Source organism: Leucopleurus acutus, assembly GCF_964270905.1.
Source record: "Leucopleurus acutus genome assembly, chromosome: 1".
NCBI lineage: Eukaryota > Metazoa > Chordata > Mammalia > Artiodactyla > Delphinidae > Leucopleurus > Leucopleurus acutus.
The window spans coordinates 185,052,351-185,072,798 of NC_139142.1; the positions used below are offsets into that span (position 1 = coordinate 185,052,351).

Here is a 20,448-nt window from a genome sequence, read left to right on the forward strand (position 1 = left end):
TTCTTGGGTGGTTATTTAGCCAAAACACCAGGATAATAATTTAACATTATTTATTCTGTATGTTTTGGTGTTTTTAAAACTGGTATGTTAAGTGAGCTTGTGATCACAATACTGTGATTCTGCTACAGGATTAAAATGGAGAATGGACTTGTTGAATTTACTTCATATACTGTTTTGTAAAGGGGAAAAAAGATTGCCTGTTTCAGTTTAGAAAATGATGCTGTGGATCAGTACTACACGTGTCTTCCTTATTATAATTCACTGGTTCAGGATAATTATGGGGCAAAGCCACGTTTCTTAAGGGAAAAATGAGTTCCAGAAGATCTTAAATATCTTAAAAACTCTATTTTAAGAAAAACACTACCTGAGGTAAGTTAATGAAAAAAAATTTGTATGACATACTGTTTCACATATACTAGAAAATTACATATTTCAGAATTATGTTGTAAAGACAAAGGAAGGAATAATTAAATTCATAAACCAATAGTTTGGAAAGCTGGTAGTTGTTTGATGCCTTTCCTTTCCACAACACTGTTTGCAAAGGAAGTGGATATTTTGAACTCAGCATAATCACAGAATTGCAAAATGGTTCTCTAAGTCTTAATTAATGAGTCTTTACTCACCTATTTCCCCTTTAAAAATATTGACCTTTAAGGGGTGTGTGTGTGTGTGCGCATATGTGTATGTATATTTAAATCTAGGTATAGCCCCATAAACTACATGAATATTCTCCTGCGATGGGTAGGATATTCACCTCCCAGTATATGTATATTTTTAAATTAGATGGTTGTTACCTGGTTTACTGTTTGGCTACGCAGCTTTGCTTACTAGTTATTTTGAAAAATGGCCTTTGCATATGGTTGGCACTTAGTAGACATTTGAACGAATGAATTGAAACATCTAATAAATCCTAAAATTCGAGATCTTTCCTACATAGGTTGGTAGAAACTCTTGACTTCTCTAATTTAGTTGTCAGTTTGGCCCGAAGATCAAGCTAGTGATTTAGTAGCCATGGTTGGCTACTTGACCTACCTGGTATATAGATTTAAGAATTAAGACTTTCCATTAAAATAGTTGGGTTGGCTATACTGTTAATTGGCATTACATTTTAAAATTCGATTAAATGTTGGATATAGTGCACTGACATGATATTTCAACTCTTTTCTCCATAGTTGTGGCAATATATGATTATACAAAAGACAAGGATGATGAGCTATCATTTATGGAGGGTGCGATCATCTATGTAATAAAGAAGAACGATGATGGCTGGTATGAAGGAGTCTGCAATCGAGTGACTGGTCTGTTCCCTGGGAACTATGTTGAATCGATCATGCACTATACTGATTAAATCTTTGCTTTTAAAGTAGGTTCTTATTATCACTCAGTCATACTGTGGGACTATTACGGTTAACAGGATTGTCTTAAAATGTTTTAAAATGTGCCCATATGTTCAGGACATGCTGTTTTATTGGTATAATTGAATGTCTACCTGTAAGCATAAATCTCTGAGGCAGTTGGTGTATTGCTAAACAGCAATCTATACAAGAGGCTGCCTGTCACTGATTGTGCTTATATACTTACTTACACATTGTTAACTTCATGACCAGCCTAAATATTCTGGGGGTGTGGGGTATAATATTTCACAAATCATGACTCAGATTGTGCCATTACATGTTTCAGTGCAGCATGGTTACTAACGCTCTGTCAGACTAATATTAAAATCAGAAAACTTAAATGCTGGTGCTGGTCATACTTTTTGTTTAGACTCTCTCATTCTTGAAATATACTGTTTGTTTAAAGCATGCATACAAATTTATGTATTGAAATATACTTAACAAAATCCAAGATGCTTCCAATTTGTGTAATACTTACTTGGAGTACTCGTACTTAGGTCTCTTGAAACGAATTGAGTCTCTAAGATCTCCATGTGAAACAAAGACAATTGGGTTACCTGTAGTCTTGTCATTTGTACCGAAGTTTTTTAATGAGTGAATTTGCATTATAAATTTTGTCCATTCATAAATACGTAAGTGAACCAAAGGTTTTTGTCCTTTCCTTCACTGGTTTGCTTTAAAAAAATAATAAAAGATACTGAATTATGGCAGAATTATGGTTCTATTTTCTCAATATATTAACTTGGAAAAAAAATTTTAGCCTTTTCTCAACCTATCCCAACAGCAGTGGCTGATTTTTGTAGAATTTAAAATCTGAGATGGTTATTTACAAGTCAGTCTACTGAATTCCTTTTCTAAAGTAACTTTTTCAAAGCTAAGAAAATGTGTCGAAGTGCACATGCTGTAGGTAAAATTCTTAAGGATTGCTCTATCAGTCCTTTGGTTTTCCAGTGGACTGTGATATACTGGTTCAATGAAAGGAAATAATTATCTTTTACATATTTTTTGGTAGAAGTGGATGCAATTGATTTTTGAATACGCACTGTTTAACCCATTACCTGGCACTAGCAACATAAAAAGATTTTAAAAATAAAATAATTGGGGAAAAAAGGTGCACCATGTATTAATCATTGAACAGGGATATACGTGACCAACAGATTTGTATTGTCTTTTGACATAAATGAAATGCAACACGTGCACTTTGTGTGTCTCCTCTTAACTTAAGGGAGGGTTAGAGGGATGTTTTCTCTTATCGTGTGCATACTGCCTAGGATATTAAAGTAGAGCACTCACCTGTGGGTTTCTGTGTACTGAGGATTTGTTTGGATTTCAAATTACAGTTATGTACTGGGCATTACAGATAACAGCATAGTAAATGGTAAGACTAGTGCAAAACGTATACTTCTGAAAATTAAAGACCATTATTGTTACCAAATCAATGTGACTGTTGAATATGCATTTTGCCTTTGTTAATTTTAAACATGATTCCAGTATCACTATTGATCAGTTACCTTCTTCATTTTTTAGAGTGGACTGTTCTCTTAATTTTGTATATAACCTGTTGTCTAAATTTTATGTACAGTCTTTTATAATAAACCATTCTCCTATATGAAATTTTGGATACTGTTAAAATCTAACTAATGTGGATTGAAATGTAGACTTCAGTTTTATGATCTTTACTCCTATGGTGAAACAAGATAAACCATTTGAATTTTAACATTGATTATTTATTTGTGTAATGGCTTTACATGTGGATATTAACCGTGTAAACAATACCACATCTAACCGTCAAGTACCGCGATTAGAGTTTACAGGACTAGAATGACAGATTCAGATGGTTTAATTACATTTAAAAAGTTTTCTGAAAAACTTTGCCAATAAAAAAAGTCCCATTAATAAGGTGGAAATGATTTTTTAAAATGATTTTTTGGTTACCTGCACATGAAGCAAAGTATACTCCACAGAATTCTTTAGGCACAGTCTGGTAAAATAGCTGCCAGAAATAACAGAACGAGCTGTCATTTATCTCTTGTGAGCACGATTTCCGAAAGTTGTATGAGAGCGTCTCTTTCTGGGGATGGTCGAAGTTTACTGATCTCTCTCACTGCTTCACGGCAGTACCGCTGGGCGAGGTAGGTTGTCTGCTGCACACCATCGCTCTACGGGACACAGGACAAAATACAACAGAACAGATGCATGTCACCCACTGGGATCAGCTCTTAAATTCCTGCTATATGAATTAAAACATACTTTTGAGATCCGGTAGTGAGGAGCCGAACTGTGTTTCAAATGTTCTCTCTCCAACTCACAGAGCTTCCTCCACCCACTTCCTTTAGGCCCCTTTCTTAGACAGAAGCACGTTTTTATTCTATTAGCATGCCAAGCAGTGAACTCATTAATATCAAGTAACCTTCTATTTCCCCCTATTTTTCATTTAAGCATTAGAGTTTTTGAAAAGTTCTACATATAAAATCGATACAGTAAAATTCCAAGTGAAAGTTAACACACATACATGATAAATAAAAGTACAGAAGAGCTTACGATGAAAAGCAACAGTTCCCTTCTTCCAAAGGCACCAGTTTTATCTGTTGGCTTTAATGTTTCAATTCGTAATTTTAGTTGTTGTCTATTGCCTTTCTGCTAAGAAAGACAAGGATTTAGCCCACCCATACTGTCTCCTAATTTGACCACTGCCTGCTATCTTTAGTTCTAATACAGATTACTGTTGTCACATCATGTGGCATCGACTTCTGGCTTCATCTTTAAGATGAGGACACCAGTGCTCCTTCTCTTTCCTCTGTGTTTACACTAGAGACTTGACTTGCATTCCATTCTGTACCCATGTTTTTATGTTGGTTCTTTCTAAAAGCTAAACACTAATAAAATAATTACATTTACTATTTCCATTATGTCAAAATGTTTACTGCAGAATCTAGACATGTACTGTGATTTTATTTCCTTCTCCATGGTTCCGTCTGTCATTCAAAACAGTATTTGTAGTATCATGGTTGAGAGACCTCTGGTTTTCTGAACCAAGTTACACAAAATATGACTCAAAATACGACATGTTTTAGTTTGCTTTGCCTTACTGTACGGAAGCTCACTTCTGAATATAATTGCCTCCTATTCTTCGTTACTTAGACTGACTGCTTTGTAGCTCTGCCGTACAGCTGCCATCACAGGATGACTTTTCATTGAACTCTGGTTCATTCCACTGGTTTTAGTACCCATGTCTTTCTCTTTTTGGTGTTTCCACGGTTCTGTTGCACATCAGCAAATAACTTACCCAGAATCTGTGTACTGGAAGTCAGCTTTTTCGTTCTTTGTGTAACAGTGACATTGGCCTTCCTACTTAGTGGATGGTTTACTGGATACAGATTCTAGGTTGAAAGCGTTTCCTCATCATTTGGATGGCCTTGCTCACTGCCCTCTAGAGTCCAGGGTTTTGCTGCACCCTGAGCCAGTACTGAACTTTTCCTTTTGTAGGTGACCACCTTTTTTCTGATTTTTGTTTTTTCGAGTCTCTTCCGGAAATATTTGTTGCATGATTGTACTGATCCTGTTAAGAGCCTTTCGCATTTTCTTCTACTGCTGTTTTCATTTTGAAGACTTCTTCAATGTCACATTCCAACACTTCTTCAGAGTTGGCTTTTCACATTCATTTAAAATTTCTTAGAGCTCGTTCTTATTCACTGTTTTTTAGAAAATATTATCCTGTTCTTGTTTGATGAATGCAGTATTTTTGAATCCCCCTATTATTTTTCCTGAGTCTGTTTAACTTGGTCTCACTCTTCCATTCAGTGAGCTTTAATCAACTATTCAGCAATCCTACTAAATAAACCCGACTTGTCCATTCATATTTAGTGAGGGAATAGGGGCTAGGAGCCCTGCGGCTGAACAGGCAGCTGGAGTTCACAGGTCTTTGGAACATTCCTGTGGACTTGTTGCCTAAGTGCGCCTCTGCCCAGGCTTGCTGGAACTTCAGCGTGTGGTGTAAGAGCCACAGTTAATTTCCCTCTTTTCAGTCCCACTTCTCACTTTAGCCGTCAGTAACATCAGCATTTCTGAAGCCATGACCACTCCCAGGTATACTGCCTTCTTTATCAGCTCCTGCTGCCCTCACACTGAGTTTTTAATAGTACAGCCAAACTACCCTCTAAAAAGGTGGTAGCCATAGCACGTTATGATTAACCATATAGAGAGTTAAGGGGTTTTGCTTTGTGGAAATTTTAAAAATCTGAAAGGTAATTACTTGGAATTCTTTCAGGTATTTGACTTAACGACAGATCTCAGACTACGACTGCTTACTAAAAATTGCTCACTCTCTCTCATTCTTGAGACCTATTGGCTCCAAACGGCTCATTCACAAAATACAGTGATCCAAACTGAAAATGTGCAAAAAGATCTGGCTTCCACAGAAAAGTTCTGAGGATATGTGGTGCTATATTTGAAATAAGCTTATAGCCCCTGAAGGTTAAAGTTTAATTTGCTATGTTGGTTTAAAATTTTTTCAAAGGTACCGTTTCTTTATTCGCACATTTACTGCAGTTACGTAGGATGGACGAGGAAAGCCCAGTTTCCTAGGGCTCGGACAGGAGGGGAGTCTGGTGACGGGAGGACAGCGGAGCTGCTGTGGTGGACGCGGGGGAGACTGGCTGCAAACCAACAGGCCTACCCCTGACTGCACGTGGGAACCCCTTAGAGTTCCCCAAAATGTTAGCGTCCAAGCCCCACCCAAGGCCAATTACATTAGAATGGGAAAACTTCTAGAAGAAAAATGCATAATATAACTTTTTCCTTCTCAGTTTTTGCCAAATCAAGAATTGATCAAACTTGGTCTGTGTCAAAAATTCGTTACGTTATTTGTTTAAAGAACTCTTCTGCCACACTGTACCTGCTGTTGCCTTTCTTCTTTTTGAAATCCTCTCACCTGTAATACGTATTGTCTCGCTCTGTCCACATCTCCTGGTGAACTGAACCGTCTCATTATCATAGCATTCATTTCTGGGAACTAACCAGAAAGAAAGAAAATCTATTTAATGCTCTTGGGAGAAATCAAATGTTCAAACACTAGTAGGTAAAAACAGGTAAAAAAAATCCGCAAAAGTGAGTAAATGTTTAAGTGATGGGGGCGGGGGAGCAGTAAACTAGCGATTAAAAGCAGCAGAGCTAAGAGGATGCCCGTTTCCGGGTCCAGGGACAAGCTGGTGCACAAGAGGGGCAGCCGTTGATCCATGTTCCCTCCACTGTTCTGTTGTGTCCCTGGTCCAGGGCCGAGTCAGAGAGAGAGGAGGAGCAAGCGTTCACCTCTAAAATCTCCCTACTGGCTTCTCTTATGGCTCTCAGCTTTAGGGGCCTACCGGGCCTCTCCCCGAGGTTTCTAATTAAGTAGCGCTGGGGCCCGAGTGTGCACTTCTAACATGTCCCCAGATGCTTCTGGTCCTGCTGGTCTCTGCTGACAAATTAGAACCACTGGCCTAAGAAGAAGGTGGGCAATCTGCTTTTAGTTCGAAACTGAGTGACAGCCGAAGGCTACCGAGGTCTTTGAGCAGAGGGCATCACAGGCAGAGCTCCGCGAGGCGGCCCGTGGAGGGGACGAGGGCAGCGCGGCTCGACACCACTGGCCCTGGAGTCACGTGACCCTGCGCCATAGTTTGAAAAACTTCAGTCATTTCTAATATGCAGCCAAGGTTGAGAACCATCGGATTAGAGAGACAGAGGTAGAAGCAGCAGTCGGGTTGCTGTAGTAAATTCTAAAGACCAGTGGTAAGCTGATGGCAGTAAGAGGAAAATAGAAGACAGGTACAAGACGCATTGAAGACAAAATCTATGTTCTACAGTACTTGGCAGCAAGGTAGGAGAACTGTCACCATGATCGGACTTGGGAAGCCAGGACACTGTCTAGCCTGGAGCTCTAGTCCTGGTGCTGCCACAGCTGAGCCCCTCAGCCTGCTCATCTGTGTTAGAAAGGGGCTGAGCTACCTGATCAGAAATCTCTTAGTTCTACCAACTTCCGGGTCCATGAAATAAGAGGTTAAGAGGGGTCTGGTTCTGGCTGCGGCAGTGCTCACAGCAGCTGCCAGCGCTTCCCTGGCAGTGAGCCCGAGGGATGAAAGCAGTTGTGGTCCTGTAGCCACCGCCTCGGTATTAGTAATCCTAGAAGGAAAAATAGGGCAGAGAGAGAAAAGTCTCAACTAGATGATGGCAAATGAGGAATTAAGAATGTTCCTTTCAGAGCAAAGTACGTGTCCAGACAAAGCAGAGGCTGCTAGTAACATCCTTATGAAATTTACAGAGCCGGCAACTGGTTAGTTCTTAAATGAAAACCCGTAATTAGTTTTAGGTACTGGCCTTTTAAGAATAAAAATTGAAGTTTCATAGGAAACAAATCAGGAAAGCTCAAATCAATTTTACTGGTCAAAAGTCAAATCAAGTAGGCATTGGTCTTAGTTTCTTAATACCACATTTCAAACTTGGATTTCTATAAGGCCGTATATCCTCAAAGCTAATGTGATACTGTCCTGGGCATCTGGTAAAATTACCATTTTTAGGGTAGACGAGCTTTTTCTGCAGCACCAACAACAATGGTAAAATGTGCTGATTGGGCGGTTTCTCTGATTCCTTTTACTATAAAAAGCACTGAGAAAGCAAAATTTGAAAAAAACAATTTTTTTTCTTTATTGAGTGTGACTACATCCTTCCTCTGACACATGTAGTGTGTGCAATCTTAATGTGCAAATATCAATATCAAACTCTTCCCTGAGGCACTCCCCTGTCCCCAGAATGTGTGAGAAGAAATAAGAAACGTTAACAGGCAGATGTGCTGAGAAATAAAGTTCCTGTTGGCCTAGGCTCTGATTTTACGAGTAGGAAAATCATCCGTGGATGAATCAGAGTCCAACTGTGAAATCTGTCCGTAAACTCACGACAAAGGCGATCAGTAAACTGTAGTGAGCTTGTTACTCGAGCAGAACTTGGGTGACTCTAAGGCCCCAACAGTCACAGCGAGCAGAAGCCCGTGCAGCTGGTGCGGGGCTGGTGCTGGTGACAGCAGTGGAAGCATGACTACAGGCTGACATTTAGGTCTGCTGACTGATCGCAGAAGGAAGGAGAGAGCTTTTAAAGGGTATCTGGGAACTAATGGAATCTCACCAAAAAAAGAAAACACTTCCATTTGGTTTCTGAAGATCTTGAAATCCAATCTCTATTCTTTAAAGGTTTACTTTAACATAAGGTTTTTGTTTTTATAGACAGTATGTGTACACATATACCTGGAAGGACAGTCATCTCTGGGACCTCCCAGCAATCCAGAAGCTTTTCTTAAATACCCTGTTGTCAAGAAACCCCCTCAGAGAGAGGTCAAAAATAGTGAATTCCAGACAGAGGGACTTTCTATCAACAAACTCCAATTTCAAGACAACCCAGCATGCTAAATAGGGAAAGTGGTTTCCCAAGGCTGCTTGTCTTGGTCCAGTGAAACTCCATGTTCATAAGCAGAAAAGTTCAAAGATTAATTTATCTAATCTGCAAACGAAACTCACCTACCTATGGAGAAAGATGACAGACATCTTGCCACTACTCCACTAAACGGGCAGGTTAAGGACAAATACTGAAGGCCGACACTGAGACTCCTCTGAGTGTCGTCAGTGCCTTTTCAGTGCGGGATCAGCCAGTCCTCTGCTCTGGGCGGCCTCCCAGGGCTCAGGCCCATGGGGCACTTGCGCTGATCGCCACGAGCAGAGGCAGTAACACTGCAGCGTGTGGTGAAACGACTCTGGTCTTTGAAGACATGGAGTGTTTAATTGCCTGTTGTGCCGTTTACCAGAGGTTTCATTCTGACCAAGTTTTGAGCATCACTTTCTTACTTGTAGAAGGCACATAATACCTACCACAAAAAGGAGTTGTGAGATCAGAGTTAACAAACAAAAGAATCCTTTGCCAATTATAAAAACAATGCATTTTCATTAAATGGAGATATGGCACGTTCTCATGTTATTTTGGGGACTTGTTTTACCCCAATCAATCTTAGCTCCAAAATCTTGACAAATTTCTGACCAAGAACCTAATTTTTGACAGTATAATCTGCTGTAGAGCCTAAACTTGATGTTATAGTTGAAAAGAACTTAAGACGTTTCTAACCTAACTTTTGGCCCATGTGCTGTGAGACAGAACAATCAGTCTGCTTAGGAAACAAGTCCTGTCCAGAGCCGCGTCGTGCTCGGCCTTATTTGTGTCCCTTTTCTAAGGCTGCACGATGTGCCTTGTAACTCCTTTTCCTGCTGCCTTCTGGACAGACAGGAAAAGCGCTGTCTGCTGAGGGTGAGTATGTGCCTTGTGATGCTGGGATTTCCCAGTGATACACACACAACTGTGGTTTGGGACACTGGAAGCTTTTGTTTGTTCCTTTTCCTTGCCTTTTTAAACCATCATTTTTTAATCTCTTGTAGGTAACTGACAAGTCAATCTGTAGGAGTGGTCCATTTCCCCGACTTTGCCCCTCCGTATCTGAACACAGAATTAGTCATACTCCTTTGTGTAGAGAAAAGCAAATGCATTTCTTTTGAAATATGTTCGTAGTGAAACACAATCAGAAGAGGCAAGCATTCTCAGTCATCTTAAAATTGAAGCAGGACTCAGCTGTTAACTTAGTATCACGGGGCTCATGACAATTATTTATACTTGTAAAGATTTCTATCAGCACAGCCCCCAAGGCTTTTTAGTAGATGCAGGCTTCTTCAGGGAAAGGTGCCTTCCTCAGGCATCCTGATAAGCCCAGGGCTGCAGCAGCTCAGTGCAGCCGGCCCAGCTTGTTTTGCTTATTCACATTTCCTCACCAGGGCCTGGGGAACAGACTCATGTCTGCAGCTGTGCACACGGCAGCCAGCCTTGTCTTCCGAATCTGAGGATGCCTTACGTTTACGTGGCTCATGAATCCTCTGCTTTTTTGTGGGTTAATGGTAAAAAAAAAAAAAAAAAAAAAAAAAAAAAAGTCCCTCACTCATGCTTTAATGCACACAAGGGGATTTGACAGATTTTTGCCAGAACGCGGCACACGTATGAATACTCTTCTTGAGTTCTGGGTGGGTGAGTCAGTCTGTGTGGGAAAAAGGAGCCACTCCTAGCAGCCCTTGCACTTCTCACCTCTGCCTCAATGTCCTGAGAGGCTGCCCAGAGCCTGGTCATCAGCACCTCCATTCCCTGCCCTCGTTCCTGGGTTGACTGCTGTCCGCTACTGGGCCGCCCAAGGTAAGCGGCCCAGCCCCCAAGCATCAGCCTCCTCAGAGGGTCACCCTGTTTACGGCTCTATTAGATAGTGACTAAAAGATGACCTCTCCTTTCTTGCACCAGCAACTGATCGAAAGCAAGGTTTCTGTAATATCAAAATGGAATCATCGAGGTCTATGGAAGACATGATTTATCTTTGTAAATTTTGAGAAAGAATAGAGGCAAAATCTTCGGAAGACTAAAAGTTACACAATTTTAGATCAAAGAGCTAATTTCTGATTTCGTGGCACAGCGATGACCACTTTACTGCTTTGCTCAATAACAAATTAAATACCACTAAGATGAAAATCTATTCAAAAGCTATCCAAACACCAGCTAAGGCTCTACTTCTTTCAAAGAGCATCTGGCACAGCCAGAAGCAGCGTGGCCAGGGGCCAAAGCAGGTTCTGGAAACGTCTGCCTTGCAAGTCACCACAGCATCTCTGCAGCTTCTCCTCAGCTTTTCATCCGTATTAAGGAGAATATAAAGGTAGCTTAACTTACTTCCTTAATTGACAGCCCCTCAACCTGGAGAAAGGAGGAATTATGTGGTTCTAGTGCATTCCACTGACTTCCTGACATTTTTGAGGCAATGGCTGAGGCTCTCTGAGAGCAGCAAACAGTCCCATTAAACTTCTAGAACTGGAGAATTTCTCCTGCTTGGAGGCCTTCCTGTGCCTGTTTAAGGGGCTCTGAGGCACAGCCAAAGTCCAGCCCTATCATCAAGATGTAGACACCATCCGCCTTGTCAGTGCCCAGAACACACGGAAAGAGTCACAATGCTTCCTTACGTGCACAGTGCTTAAGTTACATAGTATCTGCACGAACATCATCTCACTTAATCCTCACAATGACCTTGGGAGGAAGGCTGTCATCTTCTCAATGTTACAGATAAGGAAACGGACAGAGTTTAGACGTGGAATGACTGGCCTGGACACCTCAGTCCTGGAACTAGGATCAAATCTGGAGCTGTGGTCTCTTAGAAATGCTTTCCATCTCCTCATCTAACCTTCCCATCAGCCATGCCTGGAAGGTCCTGGTCCTGCAGGGCTTCTCAGCAGTGTGTCCAAGGGAGTTCACAAAACCTACCTGCTAGGACTTCCCTGGTGGCACAGTGGTTAGGAATCTGCCTGCCAATGTAGGGGACACAGGTTCGAGCCCTGGTCCAGGAAGATCTCACATGCCGCGGAGAACTAAGCCCGTGAGCCACAACTACTGAGCCCGTGTATCACAACTACTGAAGCCCATGCGCCTAGAGCCCATGCTCCGCAACAAGAGAAGTCACCACAATGAGAAGCCCCCGGACCATAACAAAGAGTAGCCCTCCCTCGCCGCAACTAGAGAAGGCCTGCGCACACAGCAACGAAAACCCAATGCAGCCCAAAAAACCTACCTGCTGACAAGCAAATAAGACGGGACCGGTGGCTAACCCGAGCTTCAGGTCAGCTGAGGTCGGCTTGCCCATCCGGTCAGAACACGAGGTGAAGTCCAGGACGTCATCTATTAGCTGGAAAGGGAGAAAGGGCTGTCACAAGCACCACACCAGTGTCCCCGCCACCCTGCCAGCTGGACCAACAGGCCACACTCTTACAAAGCAGCGGACCAACCTGAAAAGCGAGTCCCACGTTTCTTCCGTATTGATAGGCAATTTCATGTACCACTGGGTCAGGGCATCCCAGGACAGAGACCTGAAACAGAGGATCCTGAGATAGGCCGCTGGCAGGGCAGCAGCCCCGGAGGGGGAGTCATGCCTCCTTCCTCTTAGAAAAGAGGCAGTGAGGCTGGATTATGTGCAGTCAGGAGAGACTGCTATCAGGAGACCAAACACGTACAAAGTACCTGTGTTTCAAACGTTTGTAATGAAAGGATTTCAGCCTCAGATTGTTTTCTTAAACTTTAAGAAAACTCTCCTTTTCCCCCTTCTTTCACAGGATAAGCCATCTTTCCCACCGCTCAGAAAAAACTGAGTTACAACTAGACCAGTTCTGCTGGTCAGCCTTTTTGACATGCAAATGAAAGAGACTCCAGTATTTGAAATGCTGGCTTCCAGCACTCAGCAAACCTCGCCCAACTGTTGGCATTATTTTTATTTTTCTACCGACTTACCCTTGTTTTAGGGATAGATATCTAACCTGATCTAATTGTACACAGGATGTTGCCATGTTTATTTCCCCATTTGTAGTCCTTTCTTATAATAATTTTTGGTGATTTCACTTAATTCTGAAATGCTATTATTTCTTGATGTGTCTGTAATAGCCTCAAGTCTCATGCCCCTGTTCCTACTGTTTCCATATTTCTCTCATAAGAAGTCATGTAACTGTATAAAAGCCTTTTATTCCCCCTTTCCAGTGGGGGAGAAATAGGACTTCTAAGTCTTCTGTAAAACTCCAAAAAACCCAGCTGGCACTGGCCACTCAGTGCGTTTCCCGCTGCTCTGCTAAGCATGCAAAGCAGGCCCGGCCACATTTCAGAGAACAGACGTGGTAAAAACCAGAATGGGGGGCGGGGGAGGAGAGGGACACTCCCCTACTGGAGAGGGAAGGTCTGTACTGACCCCCAGAGAGCCAGACGGCCTCTTCTGGCCCACAGGCACCACGTGACCTCTGTGTGTCACTGAGTCTGCGCTTCAGTTTCCTCATCTGTAAAACGCCGGCTCTTAAGTGCCTACTGCAGAGGGCTGCCGTGAGGAATACACGTGATGCTACCTGTAAACGCTCAGCACAGTGCCGGGCAGCTAGTTCTAACTCCGTATGCCTGCTGTGACTGTGAACAGTCCTCCTCCGCTCCACCGGACGCACAAACAGGAGCCTGGAGAGTGTCCAGGCACCTCTGCTGCAGCCAGAGCACAGGACCTGCTCGGCCCTGAGAAGGTTTCTGATGACTGGATGAAGCCTGTGCCTGTATAATGTTTGCCCACACATCCTCGATAAAAAAGCGCACATCATAAAAGGCCAGGCGGCCCCTTACTTGAGTGAATAATAAACTCAACTGCTTTCACCAGCAAAGACCTTACCACCGGCAGGCACTGACCCACAGGCTGTAGGGAGGGATCTATGAGACCACCCAGGAGACAGTGTAGAAATTTTGAAAGAAGAAATGCATCAAGTTGTCTGAGAGGATGAGTGCATGGCAAGGCTTGGGCAGCCTGGGATACGCTGAGCTCAGAACACAATGACACCCCCTTCCAGGCAGAAATAACTCATAAAGCAATTCTGTAGACAGGGTAACGCTGTTTCCTCAACACAAAGCAGCATAGAAATGCAAACTTCCTTCCTGAGAAGTCAAAGATTTTTAAAAACTCCATTCTATTTCTAAACTCAAAGAATTAAAATTTATGGAGTATATATGATGAGCACTTTACATTATCTTAGTTAAATTTCACAACATCCCATAAATATTTCTTCTGCGGCTGATGACAGTAAAAGCTAACAATCACTGAGCACGCTCTACGCGCTGGGCGCTATTCTGATTTCTCCCATTTTAACTCACTGAGGAGGCAGCTGCTGAGACACAGAGGGGACAGACATTGCAGGACAAGGAGACGGCGGAGTCAGGACTGAGCCCAGGAGGTCTCCTCCAGAGACTCTTCTTCATCACTCGGCTACACTGCTTCCAATGGGCCTCAAAGTCAAGGCTCAGACAGGCCAAGTCACGTGGCCCAGGACGCATGAAGCCTTGAGGTCTGCCTGCGCTGCCCGCTGCGGCTCGCAGGTGCAGACACAGAAGCCCGCTACTCCTCAGCGGGCAGCTTCTGGCCCCCAGGCTGGGAAGGGACATTTCTGCTCGATGTCCAGCAGTGCAGAGCAAAGAGCACCCCTCACCCCTGCAGAGGCCTACTCCTCCGACCCAGGTGCGTACTGTCTGGATCTGTCCTACCCAACCAGGAAAGGCAGAAGCAATGTAACCCCCAAAACAGAAAAGAAGCGTGCTGCTGGAAATGAATGCTGCTTGTCCTTAGCATCACAGAGATGCCTCACATCTTTCTGGAGAAGGGTGGAGAACAAAGAGCGATTCGGTAAAAGAAAGCAGAGCTCAGCTAACCGTTCTGTCTGAAGCAGGCCCGCAGCCAGGCCACGTGGTGCACACGTGTGTCTTTGGGGGGAAGGTCCACACCTTTCAGGAGGCTCTCCTACACCTTGCCTCAAAAGGGTCAGAAAGTCCTGTTTACACTGGCAGGGGCACAGCACTTGACATTTATCAAGCATCTCTATCTTTAAAGGGTGTGTTTACACCACCATAAGAGTTAATATACGTACTGTGGTATTACTTATTAAAAATAATGGAGGGACTTCCCTGGTGGCGCAGTAGTTAAGAATCTGCCACCAATGCAGGGGACATGGGTTCGATCCCTGGTCCAGGAAGATCCCACATTCCGCAGAGCAACTAAGCCCATGCACCACAACTACTGAGCCTGCGCTCTAGAGCCCACAAGCCACAGCTACTGAGCCCACGCACCGCAACTACTGAAGCCCACGCGCCTAGAGCCTGTGCTCCACAACAAGAGAAGCCACCTCAATGAGAAGCCTGCGCACCGCAACGAAGAGTAGCCCCTGCTCGCTGCAACTAGAAAAAGCCCACGCACAGCAACGAAGACCCAACGCAGCCAAAATAAATTATTTAAAAAATAACAATAATAAAAATAATGGAGATTATTGGAGCTCCACCATTACATTAAAAATATCAAAACAGGTTGTTGTCAGAAACCAATGGAAAATATTGTGAGAAAACATTTTCAACATAGTTATCACAGATGATGGGCTAATATTCTTAGTATGTAAAGATCTCTTTAAAACTGAGAGGGAAAAAAGACCAACCACCCATTAGAAAAATGGGCAAAAGACATGAGTAGACAATTCACAAAAATTAAAGACGTAAAAATGGCCCTTAAGGATCTTAAAAGGAGTTCCACTTCACTCAGGAGAGATGTAAATTAAAACCCCACTGTAATACCATTTCTCATCTATCAGACGGTCAAATATTAAAGTCTGAGGCCACATTCAGTTAGTGTTGCTGTAGGGAAACACGCAAGACCCGCCCCTAAACTGCTGGTGGAAACGCATACGCACAGCCCTCATGGAGGGACGTTTGATAGATTCTAATAAAACCACATACACCGTTACTTTAAAACAGAGCCCAAAGGCACACCTCTAACAACACAAAAATACATCTGCACAAGCTTAGTCACTGCAGTGTTATTTGTAGTTACATCAGAAATCGGGATGTCCGTATATAGGAATGCTGAGTAAACCATGCCATATCCACACGGTGGGATACGATGCAGCTGTTTAAAAAGAGGAAGAGTCTACAAATCGGCATGGACTGACATCCACTGTATACTGTTAACTGCAGAAAGCAAATGCAAAAGCAACACAGAAAGCAGTAGAGTATAATACTGATTTTTGTTGTAAGAAAGAAGGGGAAATAACATGCATTTATGTGCTCATTTGTGTAAAAAGAAACACAGGAAGGAGGAAGCAGACACTAAGGAGACTGGTGACTTACAGGGTGGGTGGAAAGGATCGGGTACGGCCAGGGTGAAAGGGATGAGCGGGCAGTCACCTCTTGTACACTTGACTTCCGGAGCCACGTTAATGCTTCACACGCTAGAAACAACAATCACCTCGAAACCAAAGCACAAAATCAGTCAGAATGGAAGGGAATCCCTAAAATGGAATAAAAAGGAACCGAACCATATTTCAAATAATAAAACCACTGCAGCGAGACAGGGAGAAAGGTAAATTTTGAACAGAACTGTGACAATGTTATCCTCAAGCTAAAGACAAAAGGAACTATAAATACTGAACTACTAGGTTTTTTCATAGAGATATGAGCCATCAACTTTTAACCCCGTATGGTATATTCTAGGATTGAGCAAATAAATATGTTGCAGAGAATGGGGTCCACGTTTCTTACTTTTGGGGAAGGAAGTTACAAGTATGGAAAGGCAAAATGTTGGTATAAATCATGAAACCTATAGTATGATAAAAATATGATACCTCAGGGGTTTGAATAAACACAGATGGATAGAGAAAGACATAGCTATACACATATCCACATACAGAGATTATACACACACAAATTCCCTAGCTCTGTCCACTGGGAGAGCCTAGGAGCAACGATACCCAGTGTCCAGGTCTTGATTTCTAAATACCATTCTCCACCAAAAGGAACCAGCACCCCTTGGAGAAATGATGGATCCCAGCGCTGGGGAGGACAAGACAAGCTTGGAACATCTCCTGCCAGAAATTAAGGAAGTACTGAAAGAATGACAGGGACAGATTAATAGGACACAGGAGTCAGGTTAAAGGGCCTTTCCCATTGGCCAAATACGGGACAACTGAGCATTAAAATAACAGTAATGGTTACAATCCATAGACTAAAATAGAACCCAAGAGTCCATACAGATGAGCTCTTCCTCAGAATAAAATACCAAGTCTACCGCAGAATTGGCATGCAGGAGGAATGATGGAATGAGCTCTTCCTTAGAATAAAATACCAAGTCTACCGCAGAAGTGACGTGCAGGAGGAATGATGGAATGAGCTCTTCCTTAGAATAAAATACCAAGTCTACTGCAGAAGTGACGTGCAGGAAGAATGATGGAATGAGCTCTTCCTTAGAATAAAATACCAAGTCTACCGCAGAAGTGACGTGCAGGAGGAATGATGGAATGAGCTCTTCCTTAGAATAAAATACCAAGTCTACTGCAGAATTGACGTGCAGGAGGAATGATGGAATGAAACCGTCATCTGGCAACTGTCTCAGGAAAGAATCACAAATAGACGTTAAAAGCAGAGTCAGAGTTTGATATGAAACAGAACCATTTACATAATCTCAAAATACTTCCCCCAAATAGGGAAGAACAGTCAACTTAAATGGAAGAACCTGGTAGACATGACGTTAATCAAGTGATCAAAATGAACGGACCGGTCACAGGACAAAGGGCCATGGTGCACCCGGCCTCCCCATGTGGTGGCCCGAAGGGGCAGCACTGCTTCTGTTGTACCTGCCCCAAATTCACAAGCTTGGGCCTCACCTTGAGAAACACCAGCCAAACCAACCTGAGGGGCTCAACAACATAACCGGCCTGGACTCTTCAAGATATCAAGGTTATACAAGGGCAAAGCAAGACTGAGGAACTGTTCCAGGTCAGAAGAGACTGAAGATTCAGGACAGACAGGGGAGCAAGATGGCGGAGCAGGAAGACGTGGCGCTCACCTCCCCCCACAAACACATAAAAATACACTGACATGTGGAACAATTCTCACAGGAAACCAACTGCAAACTGGCAGAAGATTTCATATACAACTAAAGCTACAAAAAAAGATCTCTATGTAACTGCATAGGCCGAAAAAAAAAGGCATCAGGATGAAACTGGTGCCCCTGGGAGGGATGGTGAAGGAGGAGAGGTCCACAAAGGCAGGCCCTCACCCTGGGGAGCCCCCCGTCTGCTGGGAGGTCCACTGGGACAGACAGAGGGGCTGGAGGGGCTGGACTCTGCTCGTGAGGAGTGCATGTGTGCGGGCTTACCAGCAGTCACAGCCAAAATGGGCACTGACACCTGCCACCTCATCGCACTTCCCAGTCCAAAACGCACGCCAGACGGGGCTACTAGTATAAACAGCAGCTAGGCACTGAATCTCAGAAGGACGGAGTGGACGGGTCCTGGAGAGGACCTGGTCTAGTTGCATGGAGACAGCCGGGAGGGCCTGGTGCATGGTCCAGGCCGAACCTCAGAGCCCACTGTCTGCGTGCACATAGCGGGGCTGGGTCCGTCAGTGGTGGACTTGGTATGCAGACTTAGTGCACACACCGGGTGATGCCACAGAAATGCTCGTCTTGGGCGGACAGCCCCTGGGGAGGAGTATGCAGCAATTCATTCCCCAGCAGCTATGCTCTGGTTTGCCCGCCCCACACCGCAGCTTGGAGCTGGTTCTGGGGCCAACAGGTCCTGGGAGAGGCAGATCAAGTCCCAGGCAGCAGCACAGCCACCTGCAGCCACAATGCCCCAGCCCTTAGCACCAGCCCACTCCACACCACAGCCTAACACTAGGTCTGGGAAAAACACAACAGAGAAAGGGACATGACCTTGGGCTGCTTCTGGGCAGAGGTGCAGATGCCTGCACTGGTGGCGCATAGTTTCATGGTGGCCACATGGGCCTCACCTGCTTCAGCACTCACCTCCTTTGGAACAGAGCACACTCTCAAGGGCAGCAGAGCCTTACTGAACCCAACCCTTAGGGCACCTACTCCAACACCTGTGGAGCAGACCTTGCCCCTGACAGGGCTGTGACAGCCACAGAGCAAAGAGGAGGTCCCGCCCAACTTCCAGTGCAGGCTCTGGTCACCACAACACCAATCACACCCCTTATCAAGGGGACAATAGCCAGCACACTCTGAGGAAAGACACGGCTGGCATCCACACCAAACACAGGCCTCACACCAAAAATACTGGACTCACAGTCTACATAAAAGCACCCCTTGAAGACCACAGTAGACAACTGATTCTCCTAAATTCGTAGAAACAGAGAAAGTTAAGTGAAATTGAAAAAGCAGAGGAATTACTCCCAAAAGAACAAGAGAAATACCCTGAAAAAACAACCAATAAAACAGAGCTCACCAGTCTACTAGACCCTGAGTTCAAAAAGGAGGTAATAAGAATGCTAAAGGAGTTAAGAAAAACTATTGAAAGAAATGCAGATCACCGTAACAAGGAACTAGAAACTGTAAAGAGGGACCAATCAAAATTAGACACATCATTTATCAAGATAAAAAACAATCTAGAAGCAGACTAAATGACACAGAACAAATATGTGATCTGGAAGACAGAATAATGGATATCACCCAATCAGAACAGCACACAGAAAGACAAATGAAAAAAAATGAAAGCAACATACGAGATCTATGGGATAATATAAAGTGTGCCAACCTATGCATAATAGGGGTTCCTGAAGGAGAAGAGAGAGAGAAGGGGACCAAAAATGCATTTCAAAAAATTATGGCTGAAAACTTCCCAAACCTAAAGAAGGAAATAGATAGCCATGTACAGGAAACACAAATAATCCCAAACAAGATGAACCCAAACAGACCTACAACAAAACATATCACAATTAAAATGGCAAAAGTTAAAGCTAAAGAGAGAATTCTGAAGGCAGCAAGAGAAAAACAGAGTCAGTTACAAGGGAACCCCCATATAAGGCTATCAGCTGATTTCTCTGCAGAATCTCTGCAGGCCAGAAGGGAGTGACATGATATATTCAAAGTCCTGAGAGGGAAAACCCACAATCTAGGGTACTTTAATCAGCAAGATTATCATTTAGAATAGAAGGAGAGAGAATGAATTTTTCAGACAAGCAAAAACTAAAAGAGCTCATCAATACTAAACCTACCCTAAAAGAAATATTGAAAGGCTTTCTCTAAATAGAAAAGAAGCAAGAATCTATAGGAAAGAGAAAAACACAATAGGAAAGGCAAATATATAAAAGGACTGAAGATCACTTAAATAAGACAGCACACAGATTAAAAAACAATCAAAAAATTCTGTAAAAGTGATTATAACTACAATTAACTGCAAAACGATGAACATGAAGATGTAAAATAGGACATCAAAATCACAAAATGTGGGAGACAGGAGCGAAAAAATATAGCTCTTTCAGAATGTATTTGAACCTATCAGTCTAAAGTAAGTAGATACTGTTATGAGTCTACATACTTGAACACCAGGGTAACCACAAATCAAAAACATACAACAGATTCACAAAAACCAAAAAAGAAAGGAACTCAAGCATAATA

The 20,448-nt window shown here is 43.2% G+C and overlaps 2 protein-coding genes across 14 annotated transcripts in view; one reads left to right on the forward strand and one right to left on the reverse strand.

Moving 5' to 3' along the window:
• Positions 1-3,392, forward strand: part of ABI1 (abl interactor 1) — a 106,010-nt gene extending 102,618 nt beyond the window's left edge. For 6 of the 13 annotated variants that reach the window (XM_082843518.1, XM_082843519.1, XM_082843515.1 and 3 more), the window contains one exon: positions 1,173-3,392. In XM_082843518.1, coding sequence (XP_082699644.1) covers positions 1,173-1,348 — 176 coding nt within the window. In that variant the 3' untranslated portion in view covers positions 1,349-3,392. The remainder of the gene's footprint in view (positions 1-1,172) is intronic. The other 7 variants (XM_082843524.1, XM_082843522.1, XM_082843521.1 and 4 more) reach the window with 6 other exon arrangements.
• A 20-nt stretch (positions 3,393-3,412) lies between these two features.
• The window catches only part of PDSS1 (decaprenyl diphosphate synthase subunit 1), a gene marked incomplete at both ends in the record, with an annotated part of 46,909 nt that continues 29,873 nt past the window's right edge, over positions 3,413-20,448 (reverse strand). The window contains 4 exons of the mRNA XM_082843639.1: positions 3,413-3,553; positions 6,325-6,405; positions 12,052-12,165; positions 12,266-12,346. Coding sequence (XP_082699765.1) covers positions 3,413-3,553; positions 6,325-6,405; positions 12,052-12,165; positions 12,266-12,346 — 417 coding nt within the window. The remainder of the gene's footprint in view (positions 3,554-6,324; positions 6,406-12,051; positions 12,166-12,265; positions 12,347-20,448) is intronic.